The 23890-nt window shown below is 43.4% G+C and overlaps 2 protein-coding genes across 2 annotated transcripts in view; one reads left to right on the forward strand and one right to left on the reverse strand.

Moving 5' to 3' along the window:
* Positions 1 to 14: 14 nt before the first annotated feature.
* Positions 15 to 10719, reverse strand: e2f6 (E2F transcription factor 6). The gene is made up of 8 exons (XM_084314903.1): positions 10194 to 10719; positions 9798 to 9850; positions 9598 to 9662; positions 6325 to 6511; positions 6071 to 6225; positions 3189 to 3301; positions 1272 to 1434; positions 15 to 714 (listed from the first exon to the last, which is right to left on the reverse strand). The coding sequence occupies exons 1-8, from the start codon at positions 10563 to 10565 to the stop codon at positions 677 to 679; spliced, it is 1146 nt and encodes a 381-aa protein (XP_084171029.1). The 5' UTR covers positions 10566 to 10719; the 3' UTR covers positions 15 to 676.
* A 2091-nt stretch (positions 10720 to 12810) lies between these two features.
* mboat2b (membrane bound O-acyltransferase domain containing 2b) overlaps positions 12811 to 23890 on the forward strand; it is a 72840-nt gene continuing 61760 nt past the window's right edge. Inside the window, exon 1 of the mRNA XM_084313827.1 lies at positions 12811 to 13227. Coding sequence (XP_084169953.1) covers positions 13141 to 13227 — 87 coding nt within the window. The 5' untranslated portion in view covers positions 12811 to 13140. The remainder of the gene's footprint in view (positions 13228 to 23890) is intronic.

Genomic DNA, 23890 nt, shown 5'->3' on the forward strand with positions numbered 1-23890 from the left:
ATGTATGATTTCATAGAAGTGACTTTATTCATAGGAGGGTGTCAAATCATGATGAAAACAAACAATTTCCTTATCCACTGCACAATAATAAAAAAAGAAAACATAAAATATTAGCACAACTGAACAACACATTACTCGGAACATCAAGAGGTAAAAAGAACAGACGCAAGTGAAATACTGTACACACAATGTTCCAAATCACTACATGTTATTAATGCTGTACATTAACCCATTACTGTCCCATAAACTGTTGATATAATAACAATAGAAGAACTTACACATTTCAGAATGACCCACAGTGCAGTAGTGGAGATGATGTGTATTGCACCTACAAATGATTCTCTTTGATTTGACTCAAAATTATTACACAGAAAAATAAAGCTTGCAACTTGCCTCATGAGCACTTTTTCTTTTTCTACAATAGAGTCAAACTTGCAGACATACAACTTTTGCAAAGGACCTATCTCAAGCCCCACTCTCTTTTCTTGATCCAACAGTTATGATTGGAGGATGAAGAAAATAAGGCAGGGCTTGAGATATGTCCATTGACATTATGGGCAAAATGGAGTCTTTTACGTGTGCTAAATGTCAGTATGGATTTTGAAAGAAAAAGAAGAGTCTCGACGACAGTGACAAAATGATCTTCCATGAGAATAGTGTTGGCGGCCATCACTGGCTACCCGCTTTGAACAGCAGTCTGTGGGGCTGAGGCATCTGCAAAGTACAAACAAATATATATATATATCAGTTAATCAAAACTTGACACCAACAGACGCTTCCCTTTATCCATCTATATTAAAATAGTGAATCTTGATTATTCTATTCAACTGCAGTCAAACATAGGCAGCAGCGCCATCTGCTGCACACATCAAGGAAACACTCATTATGTCAATAAGGCTCTCTCCTAAGAAGGTTATTTATGGTAAATGGTGCATTTATAAGGCACTTTTATCCAAAGCGCTTTACAATTCCTCACAATGTTCCTCACATTCACACACCGATGGCGGAGGCAACCATGCAAGGCACCAACCTACACATCAGGAGCAATTAGTCTTGCTCAAGGACACTTCGACACGCTGACAGGGAGGAGTGGGAATCGAACCGGGAACCTTCCAACTACCAGGCGACTGCTCTACCTCCTGAGCCACTGTTGCCCCCGGTTATCTTGGACCAGTTTTCCTTGAGCAAGTCATCATTAACATCACTGTGATCCGTTTGCTTCCATTGGAGGACAGAGGTGCTCACAGAGAGCAGCAGTAAGGCAGCGTTACCTGTATGCAGAAGAGCAGTCTTGATTCTGCTCTCCTCCAGCGTCACAAAGCATCCCATCTTGTCATAACTCGGAAAGTCCAGGGATTCGTCAGGTCTCTCCATCTCACACGTGAAGACTTTGATTGGACCCTTTCCTCCTTTCAAATGGACCTGAATACTGTCCTGCAGAAGGAAAGAACCAAAAGGCAAACCTCAAGTTAAAAGGGCCACTTTGCCGATTTTCAACCTTAATCCTATAGTTCTGTTGTGAGGAGAACATGTGATAACTCAAATCAACATTTTTAATTAATTCCCCCGATGCATACATTCATCATCATGTTTCAATCAGACATGAATGGATGAAACATCTACCCGTAGGCCCGCCTTCTTATCATATTTATGAGAATACAAAGTAATAATACATCTATTTGGGGAGAGGACAATTATCCAAGTTTTATGATGTGTTGTTATCAGGATCGGAAGAGAGCTCTTTGAGCAGTTTGCGGGCATGGGAGAGGGACATGCAGGTGGAAATAGCAGAAGAGGACTGGGAACAAGCATGTGAAATGTCACAAACACTTTCAATTAATACCAGATGTAAACTTCTACAATATAAGTGGGTCCATAGAGTATTATTATTACACAAGTTTTATCCCATGATCCCGGATGAATGTACTATGTGTGGGGTAGAGCTGGGGACCCTGTACCACTGTATGTGGGAATGTGAGAAGATACAGGAATATTGGAAAGAGATCTTTGAGCTCATATCTGAGATGACAGAGATAGAAATCCCGACCGATCCTAGGTTATGTATACTACACTTATATCCAGATAAGTTTCCAGCTTATATTAGAAAGAGGAAATTGATTAATCTTTGTCTGTTACAAGCCAAGAGAGTGATAGCTCTGAACTGGAAGGAGATACAGAGACCGGGAGCTAAACAATGGTTAAAGGAAGTGTCAGAAAACTTAGCAATGGAAAAGCTAACATACATACAGAAGGGAAAAACAGAACAATTTGAAAGGACATGGACATCATTTATACATTTCCTGAAAAATGTGAGAATCTAAAGGGATAGGAAACAATAGGGGTAAGGGATAGGAAAGGGAAAAAGAAAAAGAAAACAGATGAGGGTAGAGAAGCCGAAGAAGTTTATTTTATATTTATTTATATTTGTATTTCCGTGATTTCTTATAATTTATTTAACAATAATTGTTTTTATTATTGTAATATGTCTGCGTGAATGTCAATTTGAATTATAATTAGGGAAGGGAGGGGGTTGAAATGTGTCTTTAAAAAAAATTATGTGTTACTGTATGTTTGTATAAAAGAAAAAAATGCAATAAAAACATTGTTTAAAAAAAAAAAAAATACATCTATTTTATATAGCGCTTTCCAGGTGCTCAAAGACGCTTTACATGGGTAGAAGAGACAAAACTATGGCAAAACAAAAAACAGAACAAAAATAATACATGACAAAATAAAATAAAACTGACAGAATTAGAGGTCAAAAGCAAGATTGAAAAGGTGGGTTTTGAGGGCTGATTTAAAAGATGTCAGGGTGTTTGCATCACAGATATGGCTGGGGAGGGCATTCCAGAGGGAGGGGGCAGCAGCAGCAAAGGCCCTGTCGCCCCAGGTCCGGAGCCTGGTCGTGGGAGGTGTTAGGAGGTTGGCATCTGCAGACCTAAGGCGACGGGTGGGCGTGTGACGGTGGAGGAGGTCGGACAGGTAGGGAGGGGCAAGGTTGTTGAGGGCTTTAAATGTGATGAGAAGTATTTTAAATTGTATCCTGTATTTGATTGGAAGCCAGTGGAGGTCGTGGAGGACAGGGGTGATGTGATCAGAGCGACGGGTGGAGGTGACCAAGAAGTAGACCAAGAAGACTGATAACATCAGGTAGGCAGAGTGGACCTGCCGTCCCCAAGACGGCTTACCTCCTTGGGTGTAGGCACCTCCAACTTGGTATCCTCTGGTGCCTTTATGACAATAACAGTCTGTTCCTGGAACACCTTGATGTGACTGATGTCCTCATGAGTAACATAGGCAGATGTACAGAGGCAGTCAAAGAAAACGACACACATATAGAGTGTTAGTTTAGAAACTATGAGTCAGGATACACTAGTATAGAGTGGTAGTTTAGAAACTATGATTCAGGATACACTAGTATAGAGTGGTAGTTTAGAAACTATGATTCAGGATACACTAGTATAGAGTGGTAGTTTAGAAACTATGATTCAGGATACACTAGTTTAGAAACTAGTAGCTTGTTTCCATCTGGCATTAACATCCAATCACAAGTGGACAGCTCCAAGTACACCTGGCATTAACATCCAATCATAAGTGGAAAGCTCTAAGTACACCTGGCATTAACATCCAATCACAAGTGGACAGCTTGTACACAGCAAGTACACCTGGCATTAGAATGCGTCTTGAGTGACCACCTGTGATCGGCTCTCACTTACCCGCTCAATATGCATATGATACATTATGTTCATATAATAAGAGCGCATGCAGTGTTTCTATTACAATTTATACAGTGAAATCCCTTATAGATAAAAGATAAAAGATATAGAAAATAGAAATCCTTTAGAAACTGCTACTTTTTAAATTCTTCCAGACGGTGTGAATGGAGGGGCATCACACTAAATAACCTGCTGGCCGGTTAGGATTTTCATTATATGCACTGCTGGTCTGGATTCTCTCTCTCCCTCCCTCCCTCTTATCAACTACCTTCACGTTTTGAATAAGGAGGCGAGATGATCCGCACATAGTGCCATTTACGGATTCATATATGGGCTCATCTACTCATTATTCTCCTTCCATATTCTCATTGTGGATATTAGTCGACACTTTGCCTGCATTCTGAATGGATTTAGCTTTTTTTTATATATATATATATATATATATATATATATATATATATATATATATATATATATAATTTTTTTTATGCTTCCCGACAGTAAGAATGGATGGGCATCACGCTAAATAACCGTCTGGCCGGTTAGGATTTTCATTATACTGCTCGTCTTGATACCCTCTCTCTTATCAACTACCTTCATGTTTTAAATTAACGAGGAAGCGAGATGATCCGCGCACAACAGTGCTATTTGTGCACATATACATGGGCCATCTACTCTTCATTCTCAGTGTGGATATTAGCCGCATTCTGCATGGATTTTACTTTTCCGTTACCCAAATCACCCGAAAGCTGGGAAGACATGGGAAACACGATGCAGATAATAAAACCACTCTCCAGGCGAAACCAGATAATAAAACCGCTCTCCAGGCAACAGCAATACAAACGTCAGAAAGATCAGAAATTGTATTTCCAAGCAATAGCACGATGACCAGCGAGGGTCTCCAGTGATGACAGCTGTCCAGAAAAGCTGATTAGGCCTATCTCATAATATCACATAGCACTTTCCTTGCGTATTTGTTCCATACTACAAATCAACAGTAACTCAAGCATCTACCATCTCCTCACAGCTTTTGTCAGCAGTGACCGTATGAATGAATGCATCTACAGAAAAAGAAATCACTCTGGGAATTTGTGAACAGCGGGGTCGGGAGCCCGTGCACGGATAGCCCGTGCACGGATAGCCCCGTACGTGACTGCGATGTGCAAGCCAGGGGCTTTTGTAACCGCAGTCACTCTCAGCTATATAGCTACCAGGCTCATTTGGACCACCAAGCACTGCTTCTGAGCTCGGGGTGGGTCAAAGATATATCAGATATAAATTTCAAAAGGTACCCAGTGTACAATTAGGGTTTCACACAGCGACGCGCTGGGGTCTGAAAGCTCGGAGTTGCTAATAAACATTTTAAATCATTGTTATAAAACGAGTGGTACGCACAGAGCGAGCCGTGTATTTCCGCCGTTGGTGTCACAGCGCATGCGCACCAGGCAGCCAAATAGCCCCTGTAATGTACTACACTTTTTATTTTATTTTGCACTGTAAATAGTTCAAATGTATAATAAATAATAAAGTTGTCCCCCGAAGAGGGGGGTGGATGGAGTGCCCTCAAAAAAGGGCCGGGATAAAAAAAAAATAAAAAATTAAAGAAATGTGGCCGAGGACACATTTGCGTACATACAGCTAACAAAATGTGGCCATATGCCAATGTGATCTGAGTGATCGGGTCTCAATGCGTCCTCAATGCATATTGGGTGTGTTCACACCTGTACTTGGAGCTAGCCACTTGTGATTAAGGATGCACCGATCCGACTTTTTCAGTCCCGATACCGATACCTGGGCTTTGGGTATCGGCCGATACCGAGTACCGATCCGATACCCATTGTTCAATTAATAAACTGTATGCCTCACTGTGTGGAAGAGACTTGGATCATTCTTTTGTGCGAGGCGACATCTGGCTTGACTTAAAACATTACTTTCCTAACTTAGTGAAACAAAATGTAACAAATTAACACAGATATAAATGTACTGAATTGTTATTTCTTAGTATATTATATTATATTATATATATATTTTTTTTTATACCTGATCCAGCTATTTTAGTCATATTGGGGCAGATATCCGATATCAATATCGGAGCATCCCTACTTGTGATCGGATCATGCAGATGGGATCTTAATGCCGGGTGGAACCAGCCTCTCTGGGCTGAGGGGTCCCAACAAGGGGCCAGGTGGGTCACAGGGTAATAGTTTGATTAGAATGCCGATTGGATTGTGCCAATGCTGAAGACTTGAGAGGGATAGACAGTGATTGCTTGTCGGCAACAGCATATAAGTAAAATGGGTTTATGTCAAATACAATGCATGCAGTTTGTGCGTGTGCCGCGTGTTTAAAAGGATATCCTATGTTCGCTGTGTCGTCAGTCATGTCAAAGAGCTGTTGAGCGCAGGTTTTGATGAGGTCATCCAGGGCCTCCTCCACAATCTTCAGGTTTCCCATTTCTTTCTGACATCTCTGGGTCTTCCTGACAAAGTTGGAGACTGGCATTTTCCCTCTAGGAAAAGGAACAAGAGGAACCAACAGCTTTTAGATTAAGACAGAAGAAAGGCGACAGCCCTTGGGGCTTTTAAACCGAGGTACAGTATATACTTACATCCACTTTATCTTGCTGGCGGACTCCTTCTTGATGAGGCGGATGCCGTCGAGGACGTTGGTGATGTCGTAGACTCTCCGTCTGCGTGTCTGAAGGTTCACAGCTACCTGCTTGAGGTCCATGACCCCATCCGGGGCATCAACCATGAGATCCAAGAAACGCTTGGTCAGAATGCCCAGCGAGAAGTCTATGGGAGTTAGACAGACACAATGCATCATTACTGGGTAGTAGAAATGATGCATTATGGCATCTAAACCAAAGGTGAGCAGTTTTAGATAAGGAAATCAACATTTAAAGGCAGATAAAATGAGTGGTAAATGGCTGCATTTAATATAGCGCTTTTATCCAAAGTGCTTTACAATTTAGTTCCTCACATTTTACCCATTCACTCACACATTCATACACCGACAGCAGAGGCAACCATGCAAGGTGCCATCCTGCTCATCGGGAGCAGTTAGGGGTTAAGTATCTTGCTCAAGGATACTTCGACACGCTGCTCGGGAGGAGCGGGAATCGAACCGGGAACCTCCGGATTACCAGACGACTGCTCTAACTCCCGAGCCACTGTCCGCCAGATAGATTTGTATTAATCAAATAGTCAGATCTAAGAGTCTTGCTAATGGCTGTATAAACTAAACATCCGCCTGGATGCTATTCTTGGGACTTCAGTTCGGCCTTCAACACTGTCATTCCTAACAGACTAGAGTCCAAACTCCACAGCCTGGGCCTGAACACAACCACTTGCAACTGGACTCACTCTAGATCTTCTGACCAACCGTCCCCAGTCTGTCAGGTTAGGAAAGCATACATCCTCCACCCTCAACCTGAACACAGGTGTCCCACAGGGATGTGTGCTGAGCCCTCTCCTGTATGCCCTCTTCACCCTGAACACAGGTGTCCCACAGGGATGTGTGCTGAGCCCTCTCCTGTATGCCCTCTTCACCCTGAACACAGGTGTCCCACAGAGATGTGTGCTGAGCCCTCTCCTGTATGCCCTGCCTGAACACAGGTGTCCCACAGGGATGTGTGCTGAGCCCTCTCCTGTATGCCCTGCCTGAACACAGGTGTCCCACAGGGATGTGTGCTGAGCCCTCTCCTGTATGCCCTGCCTGAACACAGGTGTCCCACAGGGATGTGTGCTGAGCCCTCTCCTGTATGCCCTGCCTGAACACAGGTGTCCCACAGGGATGTGTGCTGAGCCCTCTCCTGTATGCCCTCTTCACCCTGAACACAGGTGTCCCACAGGGATGTGTGCTGAGCCCTCTCCTGTATGCCCTCTTCACCCTGAACACAGGTGTCCCACAGGGATGTGTGCTGAGCCCTCTCCTGTATGCCCTGCCTGAACACAGGTGTCCCACAGGGATGTGTGCTGAGCCCTCTCCTGTATGCCCTCTTCACCCTGAACACAGGTGTCCAACAGGGACATGTGCTGAGCCCTCTCCTGTATGCCCTCTTCACCCGAGACTGTCCATCTGTCCATCATCAATTTCACCGAGTTATAGGTCTAATCCATAACAATGATGAGTCAGCATACCGGGATGAGGTGTGTGACACATGACAGCCTGGTGTTCTGCCAACAATCTCATTCTTCTTTTTTTTTTTCTTTTTTTTTTATCTTTCTTCCCCTCCTTTTTCCCGATTTTTCTCCCATCCCACCCTTCCTGGTTGTTGCGTACTTTCCCCTACTTTCCCCTACTGTTGGTCCGGGAGACCGGAGACTGTCACATGCTTTCCTCCGACGCATGTGCAGCCTGGGGCAGGCCAACCTGGCCGCGCAGGTTCTCACCGGGGAGAGTGTAGCGTGTGGGAGGCCACACTATCTCTCCTCAGTCCCAACCCTCGCTGAGCAGGCGCCCCGACCGAACTGTAGGGGTCGCTGTCCACAACGCCCAGGACCCACCCTTCAGCTTTCCCACCCCCTGATACAGCCAATTGTATCAGTGCGAGAGGCCAGCCAAGCTGATAGCAACGCCGGGAGCTGGATTCGAACAGGCGAATCCTAGTGTCTCCCGGTGTTGGTGACGAACGTAATCTCCGTGCGCCACCTGCCCCCCCCAACAATCTCATTCTTAACTAAAAGAAGACCAAGGATATTGTGGTGGACTTTAGGAGGACAATGAGAACAGATCTAGGCCCAGTGTTCATTGACAGCGAGGCTGTAGAGAGTCTCCAGTTTTATATTGCTGGGATATCTCCTGGCCCAGACCACCCGTGATCGGGAAGGCCCAAAGAAGCCTCTACTTCCAGAGGAAGCAGAGGAGAGCCAGACTACCGCAGAACCTTCTTGTGAACTTCTATAAGTATACTGCATTACAGCTGCACCCGGATGAACCAGACAGCTCTGCAGAGGGTCATCAAGACGGCCCAAAACATAATAGGAACACAGCTGCCAGCAATCGAGGACATCCACCAGGCCCGATGTCAGGGCAGTGCCTCCAACAAGAACATCACAAGACTGAAAAACAGCTTCTTCCCCAAAGCTGTCAAACTGTTGAACATGACCAGACATGTTCAACAGTTAACTAAAACTAAACTTAACTAAACTAACCTAACCCTGGAAACGCTCACAGGCACAGCAGAGAAATCTGTTTAGTTTTCATGGAGTTCCAATAGTCATGAAAGGGAGGGGCTGAGCCCGTCTCCCTCTGGCCAGATAATGTTGATATTTAAATTAAACATAAAAAATAAGAATACATAATAAATGTATACATGATCGTGCAACATTAAGAAAAAGGTTGTGGGAACGTTTTGGGAGAGGGAGGTAGGGAGGGTTTTAGTTTGTGTGGTGTGTGTGTTGTGTGGTGTGATAACAATGTTGAAGTTTAGATTTACAACTGAAATAACATTTAGTTATTACAGAGAGAGTAAAGTACCGGAAAAAGGTACCTTGGGTACCGATATCGATTCCCAGGTACCGGTACCAGTTCAAATGTGAACGGTACCCAACCCTACATATACAGTACCATATCCCCATCCACTACAACGTACACATACATACCTACATATATACATATACATTCGCCCCACTGACTATGCCATACTTGATTATCGATATTGGTTTGCATCTCTCGTGTTGCTGCAAGATCGTATGCTGCTAATTGTTATTGTTTATTTGCACACTGGAGCAGTTTCGGAGTACTTAGTTTTGATGTCAAATACTGCTTTTATATCGTATTTAATATCAGGAAGTGCCATCGTGATTTCATCTTGCACAGCAGTATAATGACAATAAAAGCTTCTCATCTTATCTTACAAATACTTTAAACTACTAACCTTGTCTTGGACCAAATTTGGTCTTCTGGCACGTCTCCTCGTCTGGTGTAGGGGGAGTCGGGGGACTACAATAAACAAAGCCAAAATAAGAGTACACAATTATTTTTAGGATGAATTCATATGACAACATTCGTTTCTGTTTCTGTCATTAAGGACTAGAACATTGCTGCAACGTGCATTAGTCTCTACTAGAACCTTGCCTGTGTGGAGCTTTAACCTCTGACTGACTGCCAAGTTTTCCATCTTGTTGATTCTGTAATTAAGAAAAGCATAGCTTGAAACATGAATGAATGAATGAATGAAAACTTTATATAACAGATTGCAGAATGGGTACAATACAGTACGGCTCAATAATACACACAATTGTTAAGGGGATGCAGACCAGAGAAAGATGTTTGTCTTGTTTACATCAGGGTCCCCCGTTTTCAATTCATAGTGACATTTATGACATTCAGTGAGCTTGCTTTGATGCAACTCAAAAATTACAATGTAATGTTGTAACAAAAACACAACTAGTGAATATGGGAACAAAAAAATACGCTAAGAGCCAAGGGCTCAAGCTGTAGTAGTATCTGATGTTGTTCCACCCTTGTTACCGGGTGATGTTGGTGGTCTGCAGCCGCCTCCTCCGCCCCCCACCCCTCCTCGTCCTCCTCGGAGGAGGACTCGGCGCCCCACGGGCTGATGAGACCCAGCGGCCCGTCCAGGTACGGGGGCATGAGAGGGATCGCGTCCTCACTTATTCCGCGGGGGGTGATGTGATCCGTGAGAAAGTGGTCTTCGCAAATGAGGTGCTGTTCAGTTGAATCTTGTTTCTCGGTTTCCCTCAGGGCGGCGAGCCATACTTTGACGCGCGCCTGGTCCTTTGGAAAAGTGAAGAATCTCTTGGAGGGGCGATGATTCAAGAGCCCTCTGTTGTTGTTGTTGTCACTGCGGTTAGGACACCCCGTGACCACGCATTTTACCATGGTTACCGCTCAGTCAAAACACATGCATGCGAGCGGTGCGGTCAATACAAATTCACGTTTGTTTATTTATGTGCAATTCACGTTTGCGAGACAGGAAAAGACGATCCCCCCCCTGCGGAAGTAGAATTGTGATCACGTTCAGCCAATCGCGTTCAGTTCTTTATTATCTTTATTCTAATTAGGCGTGCACAATCGTACAACCCTGGCCTATTTTTTTTATCCTATTTTTATTTTGTAATTATATTATAGTCGATTGCGCTTCAATTTTAATTGTATATTCCATTTGATTGTATTCCACCTTTTTACTCTATTCTAGTTCTACCGTAATAACGGTCCGTAATTGTCTGTCGCACCAAAAAAGACCAAATCAAATTCCTTTTATGTGAAAACTACTTGGCAATAAGGATGATTCTGATTCTGATAAAAAAAATAGAAGGAATAACAACGAAAGGCGGGGACACGTCTTCCTCGCGTGCATTGTTCAGTCCATAGTCTAGCGGTCGCTGCCGCCTGCCGTATTGGCGAGGAAATGCGCATTGCATTTTATTCTGCATTGGAGAAGGGGACCCTTTTTACAAGGTTGAGAAGATTATTTGCAACCAGTGCTTGCAACATGTAATCTATCATAGCCGATTACCAGTTTAGAATTGTAGGCTAATTAGCAGTGTAATCTATTGGAATTCAATAATTAACTTGGAATTCTACTTATGAACAATTCACTCCATTTATAATCGTTATTACTATCTACACAGCCATTATCAATTCAAAATGGTAATCCAACAAGTAGGTAATTAATCTACCATCCTCAGGCCTACTGATGATGTATTTATTTATTTATACTGTAAATATAATGGAGTCGCCTAATTTTGCTATCACAATACAGTAGGCCCAAATCCTGCCAATTTGGACAGTTTGATCTGGGATTGGAATACAAAAAGAGCCCAGTGTGTGGAGGTCACTTGGTATGTTAATTCATTGTAAAGGTTGCCAGCTGGCTAGACTGCATGGTGCAGGTAGCCTGCAACCTCCATCTCAGTGATAGAAGTTATATTGCCCCTATTAATCTGGAACGATTATTGTGAGATTTGTGTCGTGCAAAACGAGAATGGTAGAATCTGTAATGCTAGCTGTCAAACAGCGACCTCTAGGTAAAAGAGTCCCGCTTGGCACTGCACATTGTTTACATTTTTGTTTTAGTTTTGGTCTGATGTGTGGGTTGGAGTTGAGTGGGAATAGAGGAAGGGTTGCTACTGCTGGCCACACATCAGGCTCTGGCAAGAGAGGTCAGCGACTTCGGGTCATTGAGAAGCGCTATATAAATTAAATGAATTATTATTATTATTATTATTATTAAGGTGTTCACAGTATAATACGTTACTAAACTCCAAACCACGCATCAGACCAAAACAAAAAATGTAAACAAAGTGCAATACCAAGTGTGGCTCTACGTTTAAGGCCACTTGACTACTCACACCATTTTCTCTTTGAAATACTACAGTATACACTAATACATAAACCTAGACGTGTTTACCTTTCTGTTATTTGGCAACCAAGTAGGCTAAGGCATTTACATAATCTTGATATTCCAAATATTAGCATCATACAAAGGTTTGCATCACACAAGAAGAGGATTCAAATATCAATTTACTTTTTAATGTTGGTCAAAAAGACTGGTTTCATTCATAATTAGCTTGATACTATCACTCCCATTGTCCCACTGACAGAACCCTGAATAAAACCTCGTGTCAACCTGTACTATCTGTTAACTCTCTACTTTCTTATCCTGGAGAGATTCCCATTCAATTTTCACATCTCACTCTAGTTCTGTGAAGAAGTGCTGAAAAAGCTCACTGTAAACTGTCAAAGAGCAAAGGAATAATATTTAAAGATCAAATTCAGTCGTAATTATACAGTAGCCTACTTTTGCCAGTTGCCCCCCCCCCCCCCCCCCCCCACACACACACACAGGCTGACTGGTACATATTGTACCATATGATGTAAAACACAAGATAGGATTTGTTGTGGTTTGTCCAAGCTGTTTGTCTTCTACCCAGGGGTGGTGTTGAGGGACAGGAGTAGAGGGAAGAGTGCTATTGGGATATATTGGACAACACATTCAACACATATCTACCTGATGATGATGATGATGATGATGATGATGTGATGATGATGGTGATGATGATGACGATATGCCCCGCCTGGCTGCAACTAGTTTATTATACGTGTGTTCGGAAAAAGGCGAGGCTCGTTATATTGTTGCGAGTTTGAAAACGTCTAGTATAATAATTGTCTCTCTAAAAAAGCAGCTGACTGTGAAGTCGAGTCGCATCATTCTCCCCTCTTAACCGCGTTCCAACACAATGACTGTTTTTTCGGATTCTCTTTGCCACCGGGGTCGGTCTCTCTGCACATAAGCGCTGATGTAGCGCATCTAGCAGCCAGTAGTGGCCAGCAGCAAACAGCAGCCAGCCACAGCGGCGGGCGAGGAGGAGAGACTCGGGGCGAAGCGGGGACCCACTGTCTGTCAGAGGAGGGGAGAGAGAGAGCGCTGGACTCCCTCAACGCCGCCCGAATCATGGCCACTGAGACGATCTCTCCGGCGTGTACAGGATCCAGTTTGCTGCAACCTATTAGTGAAATTATAAATCTCCCTTTGGATCAGGTAAATATTGTCATTATCACTGTGTATATACCTATTGGTTCGTTTCATTGCATTCCGTCGCATATAGGCTACTACAAAAAACCAAGACTAGCATTGTTGCTTCCTCTTCTATCTAACAGATTTTATTTGACGAGCGGAATAGTGAATTGGGTTTGGGCGCTGGGGGGGCATCGATGCAATCGCAGTGTTCCGTTCATTTCGATCGCAATAATGCATTGGTCTTGAGTGAGACGCAGAGACTACTGAATGAAACCTTTAATTGTCCCAACATCTTGTAGACAAAATGACTAGGTTAGATAAGAAAGAAGAATGAATGACGTCGGTTTCAACAAATTACATATTTAAACAGGTTTGCCCCCCCCCCCTCGAGTGTGCAGTGCTGCTAGAATCAATGATAATTTGTGAATTTCATTATAGGTTAGTTCATTTGAGCCGACTCTGGCGAGTTTATGTCAGTATTCCAAACACCGTAGACTGATTAGTCTCTGGATGCATGCCAAATGCAAGCATTTCTGTCTTTATGTAACGGCAATTTAAGAAGATAGCCCAGTTTCTTTGGCTTTGACCTATAGGGAGTAGCCTATACTGATGGCACATATAAAAGAAAAGTGGTATTATTAAGATGGTTTTCTATTTTTCTAAATGGATGCATCCTCTTATCTGGACTTTGTCAACTGTAGGGCATGCTGAGTTTTAGATAGCCGGCCCTAGCCTATACCCATTCATGCATGTAAGCCATACAACCTTGACATAAGTGCTCTAATGAACTAGATGAAGCATGGAGGCTCTAAGTAAGGTCAGATCACATCTCTGGATTGGAGTCTTGCCCAATATTGGCTATATAGCATAATCTGTTGCCCTCTAATTGCCACCCCTGTCATAAATTAGTGAGAATGTTGTGCAGGCCAGTTTTGAACCCAGGCAGACATGATGCTTTACTTGTCAACAATGGATATTTCTCATCCCTTTCTCATTTTCTTCAAATCAAGCGAGTGTATACCCACTCCAAGGTGGGCATAGTGGCATGTTATTACACCTTGCCTCAACATTGTTTGTTTGTAAAAAAAAATTTGCGTCTATGCTTTCATATAAGTTCTCAAGCATAGCAGAGACTAAGCGTGGCTTCCATTTATCAATGGCTAAACACGTTAGTCACAGCTCAGTTGATAATTAAGTCAGACCCACTTGCCTGTGTTATTTAAAGATCGCTGGCGATGCTTTGGGGACAACAAGGCATTGAAAACAGAAGTTTCCTGCTCTTTTCCCCTTTGGCTAAACCCAAGAGCAAGTTAACCAAGGCCCGGTTACTGCCTGTAAATGGGGCCCTTTTACATCATATGCAATATTAATGAAGGAGACGTCAACAACCGATTGCCTGTTTCACTTCAAACGCTGTCAAGGGGATCTGTATCAGGTGTTACAGTGATTAATTCAATAGGTATATATACTCCAAATATTTGTGTCTCTGAGGTGTGGTTTTGGCACGACAATATCTTCCATTCGCTTGGTATTGCCCCCCCCCCCCCCCCCCCCCCCCCCCCCCCACAGTTGTGTATACGTCTGATGACGGATGCAGCATTCCTGTCACTGAATGAGAATATAATAAAGGCCTGTGTTTCAAGTTGACTGTATAATGTGAACAGTGGTACTCGGTAACATTGCCCTCTTCTCTTCCCAGACACACTGGCCTGTGGCTACAGATCACCAGAGGCTCACAAGTCACTGGGAATGTGTGCAGTAGATCATGCACTGTAGATGTGGGTCGGTTGTCATGCAGAGTAATGACAATAGGGGTGCACAGATGATGGTACTGGTATGGGATATTATTGGGCTAAACACCAGGTTAAAACACGGTATCGGTGTCCTCGCTCCTAAAAGGCAGTAGCAGGACTTTCTCATGTCAGTAATGAAAACAAAGCAACCTGAATTTCAGTTGTTTTGGACAGTAGATCTCTCTAATGGAGAAACATTGATTATTTCCCCATCATTTCTTTGCCCAGTGACCCAAAACAAAAAGTCTTAGAAGAAGATACTTTAGACCATTAGTATCTCTTATCTGCAGTGGAAAAGGGTATCAGTGATTCCCTACATAATAGTAAGTCATATTTCACCTATGCAGTGTTATTCTGTAGCTTTTAAATTATTATTATAATTTCTTTTGTACATGTAACTCGTTCTGAGTTTGTAAACCCAAGTAATATTTCACTTGTTTGGTCTCATGACGTCATTCTATTTCAGAACGTTCCTTTTTATTGACTGTAGGGCTCTTGTGGTGTATTTGTTGTCAAGGATCATAAGTTTGCCTGCATCTGTCATGAACAACTTTACCGTTATAAATCCATGGCTGGAGTGATGTCACGCAGTAGGCTATGCCAAGGTTCCTTGCCGTTAGGAATATAAACCTCCCCCAGCTCCCCCTCCTCTTTGCAAGCACGATATCGAGCCAATAGCAGGCTAAATGAGAATATCAGTATCAAGAGAATTTCCCCCAATTCTGAAACCCAATACCGGAAGAAATGTGTCTAGAGTTCAGTGTACCGTGTCAAGTAGTACAAGCAAAGAGCTTGAATTTCTGTATTTTGGATGTTAGAAATAATGGAGAAATGTCAATTTTTCTCCCATCCCAATTTCGTATATCGTCCAATTCTACCCTCCCCCGTCTCGAACGCTGTTAGGCCATGCCTCCCACAAGCCGGCTGCAATGTGGACGAAGCCTTACATCACGTGTCCCCTCCGGTACTCGAGGAAGCAGCCGTCGCATCTTTTCACCTGCACAGCGCGATCTCTCAGCGTCGGGGGTCTGCGTGGGAGGGACACGCCGCCCCCGTCGCTTCCTGATTCTGCTGCGCAGGCGCACCAACCGACCTGTAGGAGTCGCTGTCCACAACGTCCGATCCCCACCCATCAGCTTCCCACCCCCTAATACTGCCAATTGTATTAGTATGAACGACCAGCCAAGCTGATAGCAATGCAGAGAGCTGGGCTCGAACCCAGCGTCTCCTGCATTGGTGGCGAGCGCCTTGCCCACTACACCACCTAGCCGCCCGGTGATGTTAGTTTCTAATGGAGAAAGAAAAAGGATTATTTTCACCCAATGACCCCCAAATAATATCGTCTAATTCTAGAAGAATAGAATAGAATATATATATAAGTCTAGAATAATAGACTTAGAGATTTAGAATTGGTATCAGCAATGAAGAATCTGTGATGATTCCCTACTGGGATTGGTAGATTTTCTTTCTTCCATGCAGCTCATTCTGACCTTGTGAAGAACTCTTTGAAGTATCCTAATATTCCACACATTTTGTCTCATCTCATGACATCATTCCTTTTCCAAAGTTAAAAGAATCTCATTTATCTTATTATAATTATTCTTAAAGGATCATGCCAACATTATGGGAAATGAGCTTAATGTCTTCTGCAGAGTCGGACAAGAAGATCGGTACCAATCTCCTCTCTGTGCGTCGATGGGAAGCTATCCGGCTGCAAGGTAGCCTAGCTTAGCACAAATGAATGGAAGCGGATATGGACCACTCACCTAGCTGTTGGCCAAAAACACCTCTCCCGGAGTTTTAAGCTAGGCTAGTGGTCCGTATCTGCTTCCATTCATTTGTGCTAAGCTAGGCTAGCTTGGAGCCGGATAGCTGTCTACTGAACACACAGAGAGGAAATTGGTATCTATCTTCTCGTCTGACTCTGGAGAAGTGCATTTCCCATAACGTTGACATGTTCCTATTTATGTAGACCATTAGGTAGGGCGCTTGTGGTTTAGTTGTTGTCAAGGATCATACCTGCCTGCTTCAGTCGTGAACAACTTGCCGTTATAAACCCACGTGGGAGTGATGTCACGCAGTAGGCTATGCCAAGGTTCCTTGCCGTTAGGAATAGAAAAACCGCCAGCCTCTCCTTTGCGAGTCCTCAGTTACTCGTAAATGTCTTTGCTGCCAATAAAATACATCTTTATTTATTACCGTAACAATCAAAAATTTGATATCCTCCTTGTTTTCATAAAATGGGCTACATTCTAGAGGACACAGTGACATTATTCCGTTGTGTGGCCCGTTGAGTAATGAGGTATCGTGGTATTTACCTGAGAAATTCCACAGTGTTATGAGAGTCCGTCAAAGGAGTAGTAGTGTCCGGCAGGCTGTCCATTAAAGTGGGCGTGACTCCATCTTGTTTCTGTAACACTGTCCTGTGTGTGTGTGTGTGTGTGTGTGTGTGATTAGCTGCATGCTTTTGTCATGTTACTGTGGAAACTACCTTCTGAGCTAGAGACGAATGAAAAGCAACCATAAAAAGGGGCTAGGGGGATCTGTCAGTGGCCCGGCTAGATTCAATTCAGACGTTCTCTGCTGCTCCCTGTTCGGCCACTGTGTGTCAAGTGAGCTGATTTAAGGTTGAAGATTTGTCCAAGGGAACGGAGGGTATCTAGGCTCCCAACTCCCAGTAATAAGTCTTACAGTGCAAAGCCAAGGTGGCACAGAGCTGCTGTAATATCAAAGGAGAGCAATAATAACCCGTCTGCCTGCTATAGTCCGAAAGACACACACTCGTTTGACTCAACCCCAGGGAAGCGTCTTCGTCTCCGAGATGAGCTACTCGGAGGATGAAATGAGATGTGTCATGAAGTGCTTGTGATACAGTTTGTTCCCACCACACACACACACACACACACTGGTCTGCTAAATACTGTATTCCCATACTGTGGCCACTCTGACCTTGTAGCTTGTAGCGAGAACTGGTGAATTTCACATTGGTTAATTTTTATTTTTTTTATTATTTTTTCCCCTCCTTTTTTCCTCCGATTTTCTCCCATCCCAATGTTAGTCGTTATGCCAATTCCCAATCCCCTTCCTGGTCGCTGCGCACTTACCCCCCACAGTCGGTCTGGGAGAGTGGAGGCTATCACGTGCTTCCTCCGACACACGTCTAGCCAATCAACCGCTTCTTTTCACCTGGCAGCGCGGATTCTCACTGAGAGGGCGTAGCGTGTGGAAGGATCACACTATCCCACTTAGATCCTATCCGCGCTTAGCAGGCCCCCCGACCGAACTGTAGGAGTCGCTGTTTACAACGACCCGGACCCACCCCGCCAGCTTCTCCCACCCTCTAATACTGCCAATATTGTATTAGTGTGAACGGCCAGCCAAGCTGGTGACAACCCCCGGAGCTGTGAGCTGGATTCGAACAGGCGAATCCTAGCGTCTCCGGGGTTGGTGACGAACGCAATCTCCGCTACGCCACCTGACCGCCCCACATTGGTTACATTTCTGATATAATAGCCTGTATTGGAAACCCTGCAAATCGCGTCCGAAGTGGGGTTATCCAGTAGCCTACGGTCCGGAGTTGTACAGGGTGTGTGTACAAGATAATGACAACGTCTACAAATTGCCCCCCTCCGTGCAGGGAAGGGCTTTGGTGGCTTTGTATTGGCATGTGATGCAAATCTTTAGATTTTAGGTTAGAGGAACATTGGTACATTTTAATTCCCACTGACATGACGAATGCAAGTGAGGATCACTGTCATCTGGACCTGTGTAGCTGAGTGGGTAGAGTGCTTGACAGTGGGGAGGTGCCATTCATACTGGGGCCCACCCATATTGAAACGTGTATGCTGTCATTCCATTATAGTACCTTTTTGTGTCCTAGTAGTAACTCAGAAAGCCCTATAGAAATGCAGATATTCATTCACTGGATTCATCGAACACACAGTACCGTATGGTATGTTTCATTCCCGATGAGAGCACATGTGTCCCAGGATAATCTCACTGGCCGCACCCCTGGCTCCTGCCAATACTTAGAGGTCTGGGTAAACTGGGATAACGGTGCAGATGGGAGTACTTTGCAGACATTTGATTGGCTCTGAGTTCAGTGCTCCTCGCGCGAGGCCCCTTGAGGAGGAACTCTCTTTGTTTTTCCAGCTAGACTCCGCCCCTACAGACAAACTGTACTGCTTTTACTTTACAATGCTCCATAGTGTCACCACCCCTGTTCTGACTGACCTTGTGCTTAATAACAATAATAATATATCCGGTGTGTATTGTCATGACATCACTCTCAGGACGACAATGACTACATCTACAAAGCACGAGGGGTGTTGTTCCTTCCCCCTGATCATTTCAAAAGAGTGTGTGTGATGATGTCATGATGATGTCAGCCACATGCCACGGCCTTCTAATCAGGTATATGATCCCAATTGACCCATCTCAATCCCCAGCTCCCTCTTTTCTTGATCCTCCCATCACAGCTGTTGCTTCCCTCGGACAAAGAAGCAACAGCTGTGATTGGAGGATCAAGTAAAGAGGGGGCGGGGTTTGAGATGGGTCATGTAAAGTAACTGGGGGAGAAGAACGCTGTCATAAAAAAAATGGAGGGTGCAGAAGATGACTAGGAATCAGCATCTTCTCCCGTCTTGGACCAAAATCATAGCAGAAAAATAAAAGCCTTTCAGATGGTGTTTGTGTTTGTTAGCATTATTTAGTTCTTACTTTGATCATACACAGAATGTTGTACTTGCCCCCCCTTGGTACAAATGTGTCATAATAGCACAGAGGAGTGGTTTAATAGTTGTCCTGTTTCCAATGGTGCGGCATCTGCCCCATGTGTGTGAGTTAATTGTGTGTAAGTAGTGTATGGTTATGATATCATCACAGTATGAGAGTTAAGACTTGATTATGCTTGTTTTTAACTTTGGTAGTTTAATTTCACTGGTAGTTTACTTACATGGTCATTCTTGTATTTTTAAATCTGGACCCAGTGTTGAGTGGGATGGCTTCAGTCCCAAGCCGCTGTAATGTAATCCTTGGGGACATTTGTGCATGATGTCAAAACACGTCCACTAAAAGTGCTGCCACTGACAGGCTCAGACTGTAATTGTGTCTGACTGCATTATGTAAAGATCCCTACAGAGACCATGTGTTTACGTTTCACTTCTTCCGGTCTCTGTTCTAACATCCCAGGTCGACACAATAACTTTAGCTAATAACATTACCTCCACTCTGTCTGCAGCAGGTCTCTCCACTCTTAGAAAAACATTGGTGCTGGTCCACATGTCCAGGACAAACGGGAGAAATTCTGATAAAATATTATCTGTGTTTATTGATCTTATTGCAATAACATTATATCCGACGCTTAATAATTATTGTCAATCAAAAAAGTCACAATTACCATTTGTAATACTTAATGTTACATTACCTCCACTCTGTCTGCACTGCAGCAGCTCTCTCCACTCATGGAATAGCAGATTTCTTGTTTCGGTGCAGCCAGGGTGTCTCAACTGTTTGGGTCCATGTAGCACAAGCTAGCCACAACTTAAGCGTGTTCCTCCGTATCAATATGAACTAGGGATGCTCGACATTGGCTTTTTTACCGATATACCGATATTGTCCAACTCTTAATTTCCGATACCGATATCAACCGATATCAACCGATACCGATATGTGCAGGGTCCCCCCCCCCCCCAAAAAATGGAATCATTTCAGGTAACTAACATTACATATCTCTTGTTGTGGAATTAACACAACATTATGCATACTTTTGACAATAAATAAAATCAGAATTTGTTCTTACTTGCTTGCCTGGGTAAATAAAGGTTATAGAAATGTAAAAAAAAAAAAAAAAAATGATATTTTCCGATATCACATTTTAATGCCGATATCGGCCGATAATATCGGACATCCCTAATATGAACCCTATACGAAGTGGGCGACATGTTGTTTGGGAATGCACAAACATGAACCATTGTTTTTATCTTTTAGATACCACTATGGTAGCTGTATTCCAATGCAACAAAGTTTCCGTGGTAACACTCCTCTCCAGTACCACGCTTCCAGCTTCCACTGTTTTGTTTTCATTCCTGCTCACACACTCACTCACACACACACACACACACACACACACACACACACACACACACACACACGCGCGCGCGCGCGCGCGTTACGCAATATCAGAGTGAGACTTTTGTTTGAACAAGATTTCTTTTTCAGTGACAAGCACTTTGAGTGGATTTACGTTACTGGTAACCAAATAGAAATAAGAAGGTATTATTTTCACTGGACTTAATGCCCGGAGAGATTTAAAATAAATATGTTGGGACTTGAACAGATGTTCCCAGTAAAAAAAGAAAAAGAGAAATTCTTCTCCTCTGGTCAAAATGGTCTCCAAGGCGCAGTGTATGGACAGGAGTGTTGTCATCCATTTGTAGCACAACAACTTCAGTGTGTCCCGATGCAACAAAGGTAGTCTATGAAAACTGTGCGAAGTGTGGTGCAACATACTGTTGGTACAATTTGGATATTTTAATATCTTTATAATGTATAGCTCTTTATGTCAGGCTATACTAGCCACAGGTGAAAAATGGACCTCATAGGTGATGATTGGCTACATATCACTCACTCACTCACTCACTCACTCACTCACTCACTCACCCACTCACTCACTCACTCACTCACTCACCCCCTCACTCACTCACTCACTCACTCACTCACTCACTCACTCACTCACTCACTCAACTCACTCACTCACTCACTCACTCACTCACTCACTCACTCACTCACTCACTCACTCACTCACTCACTCACTCACTCACTCACTCACTCACTCACTCACTCACTCACCCCCTCACTCACTCACTCACTCACTCACTCACTCACTCACTCACTCACTCACTCACTCACTCACTCAACTCACTCACTCACTCACTCACTCACTCACTTACTCAATTTATAGCATGTACTGCATGTGTTGTATGAGTTTCTAACCAGCCCGTACTCTTACAGTAATCATCAAATTCTTCTTCTGAAGTTCTAGCCATTTTCTAGACGTTCTAGCCATGCGACTGCGTGCTGCCGTGTGGTAGTTGAGGCAGATGAATTGAGCTTGGGTTCCCCTGATATTCTATTAGGCTATAGAATTATTTGGCTCCCCCCACGGCCTGGTAGAATGGAGGCCCCCTGATAGCTCTTGTACTGGGCCTGCTGGGAGGCCCTCCTCTGGGACTCTTCTTTAGAGAGAGCTGTGCCACAGATATAAGGCCTCACGTTTAGAGTGCTGACTAACTTTGACTAGGGCTGTGTACTGGCAAGAACCTGTTGATACAATTCATATCACGACACAGTGGTCATGATTCAATATATTGTGATATACTGCAATATATTGAATCGTGACCCCTGTGTTGTGATACATCATAGCGGAGACATTTGAGAAAGAAATGTTATAACGTTAGTAAATGGGAAACACCTCAATACACACAGTAAAAAGTTTCCTTTCTTTAGTTTTCATGGAATGTATTAATCAATAGGAAATGCAAAGGATTCTTGCAGGATTCTTTAAGTAAACAAGGCCTGGAAAAAGTCTAATGTAAAATATCATGATACTGGAAAATCACACGTCGATACAATATCCTGGGGGAAAGTATCACAATATCATGCTGTATCGATATTTTTCCAGCTAGGACTACAATGAACCTCTAGGTTTTTGTAGATGGTTTGGCAGGAATCCGTTGCTCCTATAAATGTGTGACTCTTCAATCAATCAAATGATTTATTTAACCAGATAAGCATCATTGAGATTAAAATCTCTTTTTCAAGAGCGATCTGGCGATTAAGGGCATGAACGGAATGCTTTGTTTTTGTAATTGGAAACGGTAGGGGTGTAACAAATGCATCGATCCTAAGGTCGAATCGAATCGTGGTCAAATGAATATTGAATCGTTGCTTGAAGAATCGTAATCTAATCGAATCGTTGTGGGGTCAAATATTTACACCCCTATTATTGACCTATAGTCCATTCATGCTGAGTGAATCAGTTCCCCCAGCCACATTTGTGTATACATTTTTTTTGGGGAATTAACTGATCGAAAATGTATCGAATCGAATCGTGGTCAAATTAAGAGATTTCATGATGCATTGAATTGTTGCCTGAAGAATTGTAATCGAATCGAATCGTTGTGGGGTCGAATTGTTACACACTACACACCCCTAGGAAACGGGCATCTTTTTGTTACCTTTTTGGGGGCAAATGAAAATGATTCTAGGAATGATGCTAGGATGTAGCCGAGTACACCCTGGCTCTGACTTGTCTCTCATGTGGTGGGGCTAATTAATTTAACAAACCTCTTGGGCTTGTGAATCTGTATGATGTAGAAAGTGTTTTAGAGACAGCCATCGACCTTGTTGCTCAGCGCTTTCCCTACGAGAGGAAAATAGATCTAACAGGCAGACTGGCCCTGTGGCTAAAAGGCTTTTGAACACTAGAATATATAGATTGGATATAATGACTTGGTGGATTGCCTCATCAAGGAATAGATCAGAGGTTGACACAATGGCTTATTGAGCGTGTGACAATGTGTTTGATACATTTTTCTTTGATATTTGGCATCACTGTAGGGGGGCGTATGCAAATCTATTTAGTTTTTAAAGGGCTTTTCCCCCCGATGTTGGACTGTGGGACCTGATATTCTTTACTCTGTTTCTTCAGTTGTCACCCCCCTCCCCACACACACACCAATGTTAATCCTCACCTTTCAAACATCTGAAAAGTTTTGGTTTAACTTCATAGAGTGTCTATGAAGTTAAACCAAAACCTTTCAGATGTTTGAAAGGTGAGGATTAACATTTAGCTTAATATAAGACAAGATCAGATAAGATAAGATAAACTT

The sequence above is a fragment of the Notolepis coatsorum genome (genome assembly GCF_963971535.1).
Source record: "Notolepis coatsorum genome assembly, chromosome: 5".
NCBI classification, from domain to species: Eukaryota; Metazoa; Chordata; class Actinopteri; order Aulopiformes; family Paralepididae; genus Notolepis; species Notolepis coatsorum.

Excerpts from the sequence above, each read along its gene's own strand:
- e2f6 (XM_084314903.1), bottom strand. The coding sequence starts at position 10,565 with ATGGTAAAATGCGTGGTCACGGGGTGTCCTAACCGCAGTGACAACAAC. Across the intron at positions 9,663-9,797 it reads GAGGTTAAAGCTCCACACAG|TCCCCCGACTCCCCCTACAC; the intron begins GCAAGGTTCTAG and ends TGTTTATTGTAG. Across the intron at positions 715-1,271 it reads GACTGCTCTTCTGCATACAG|ATGCCTCAGCCCCACAGACT; the intron begins GTAACGCTGCCT and ends TGTACTTTGCAG.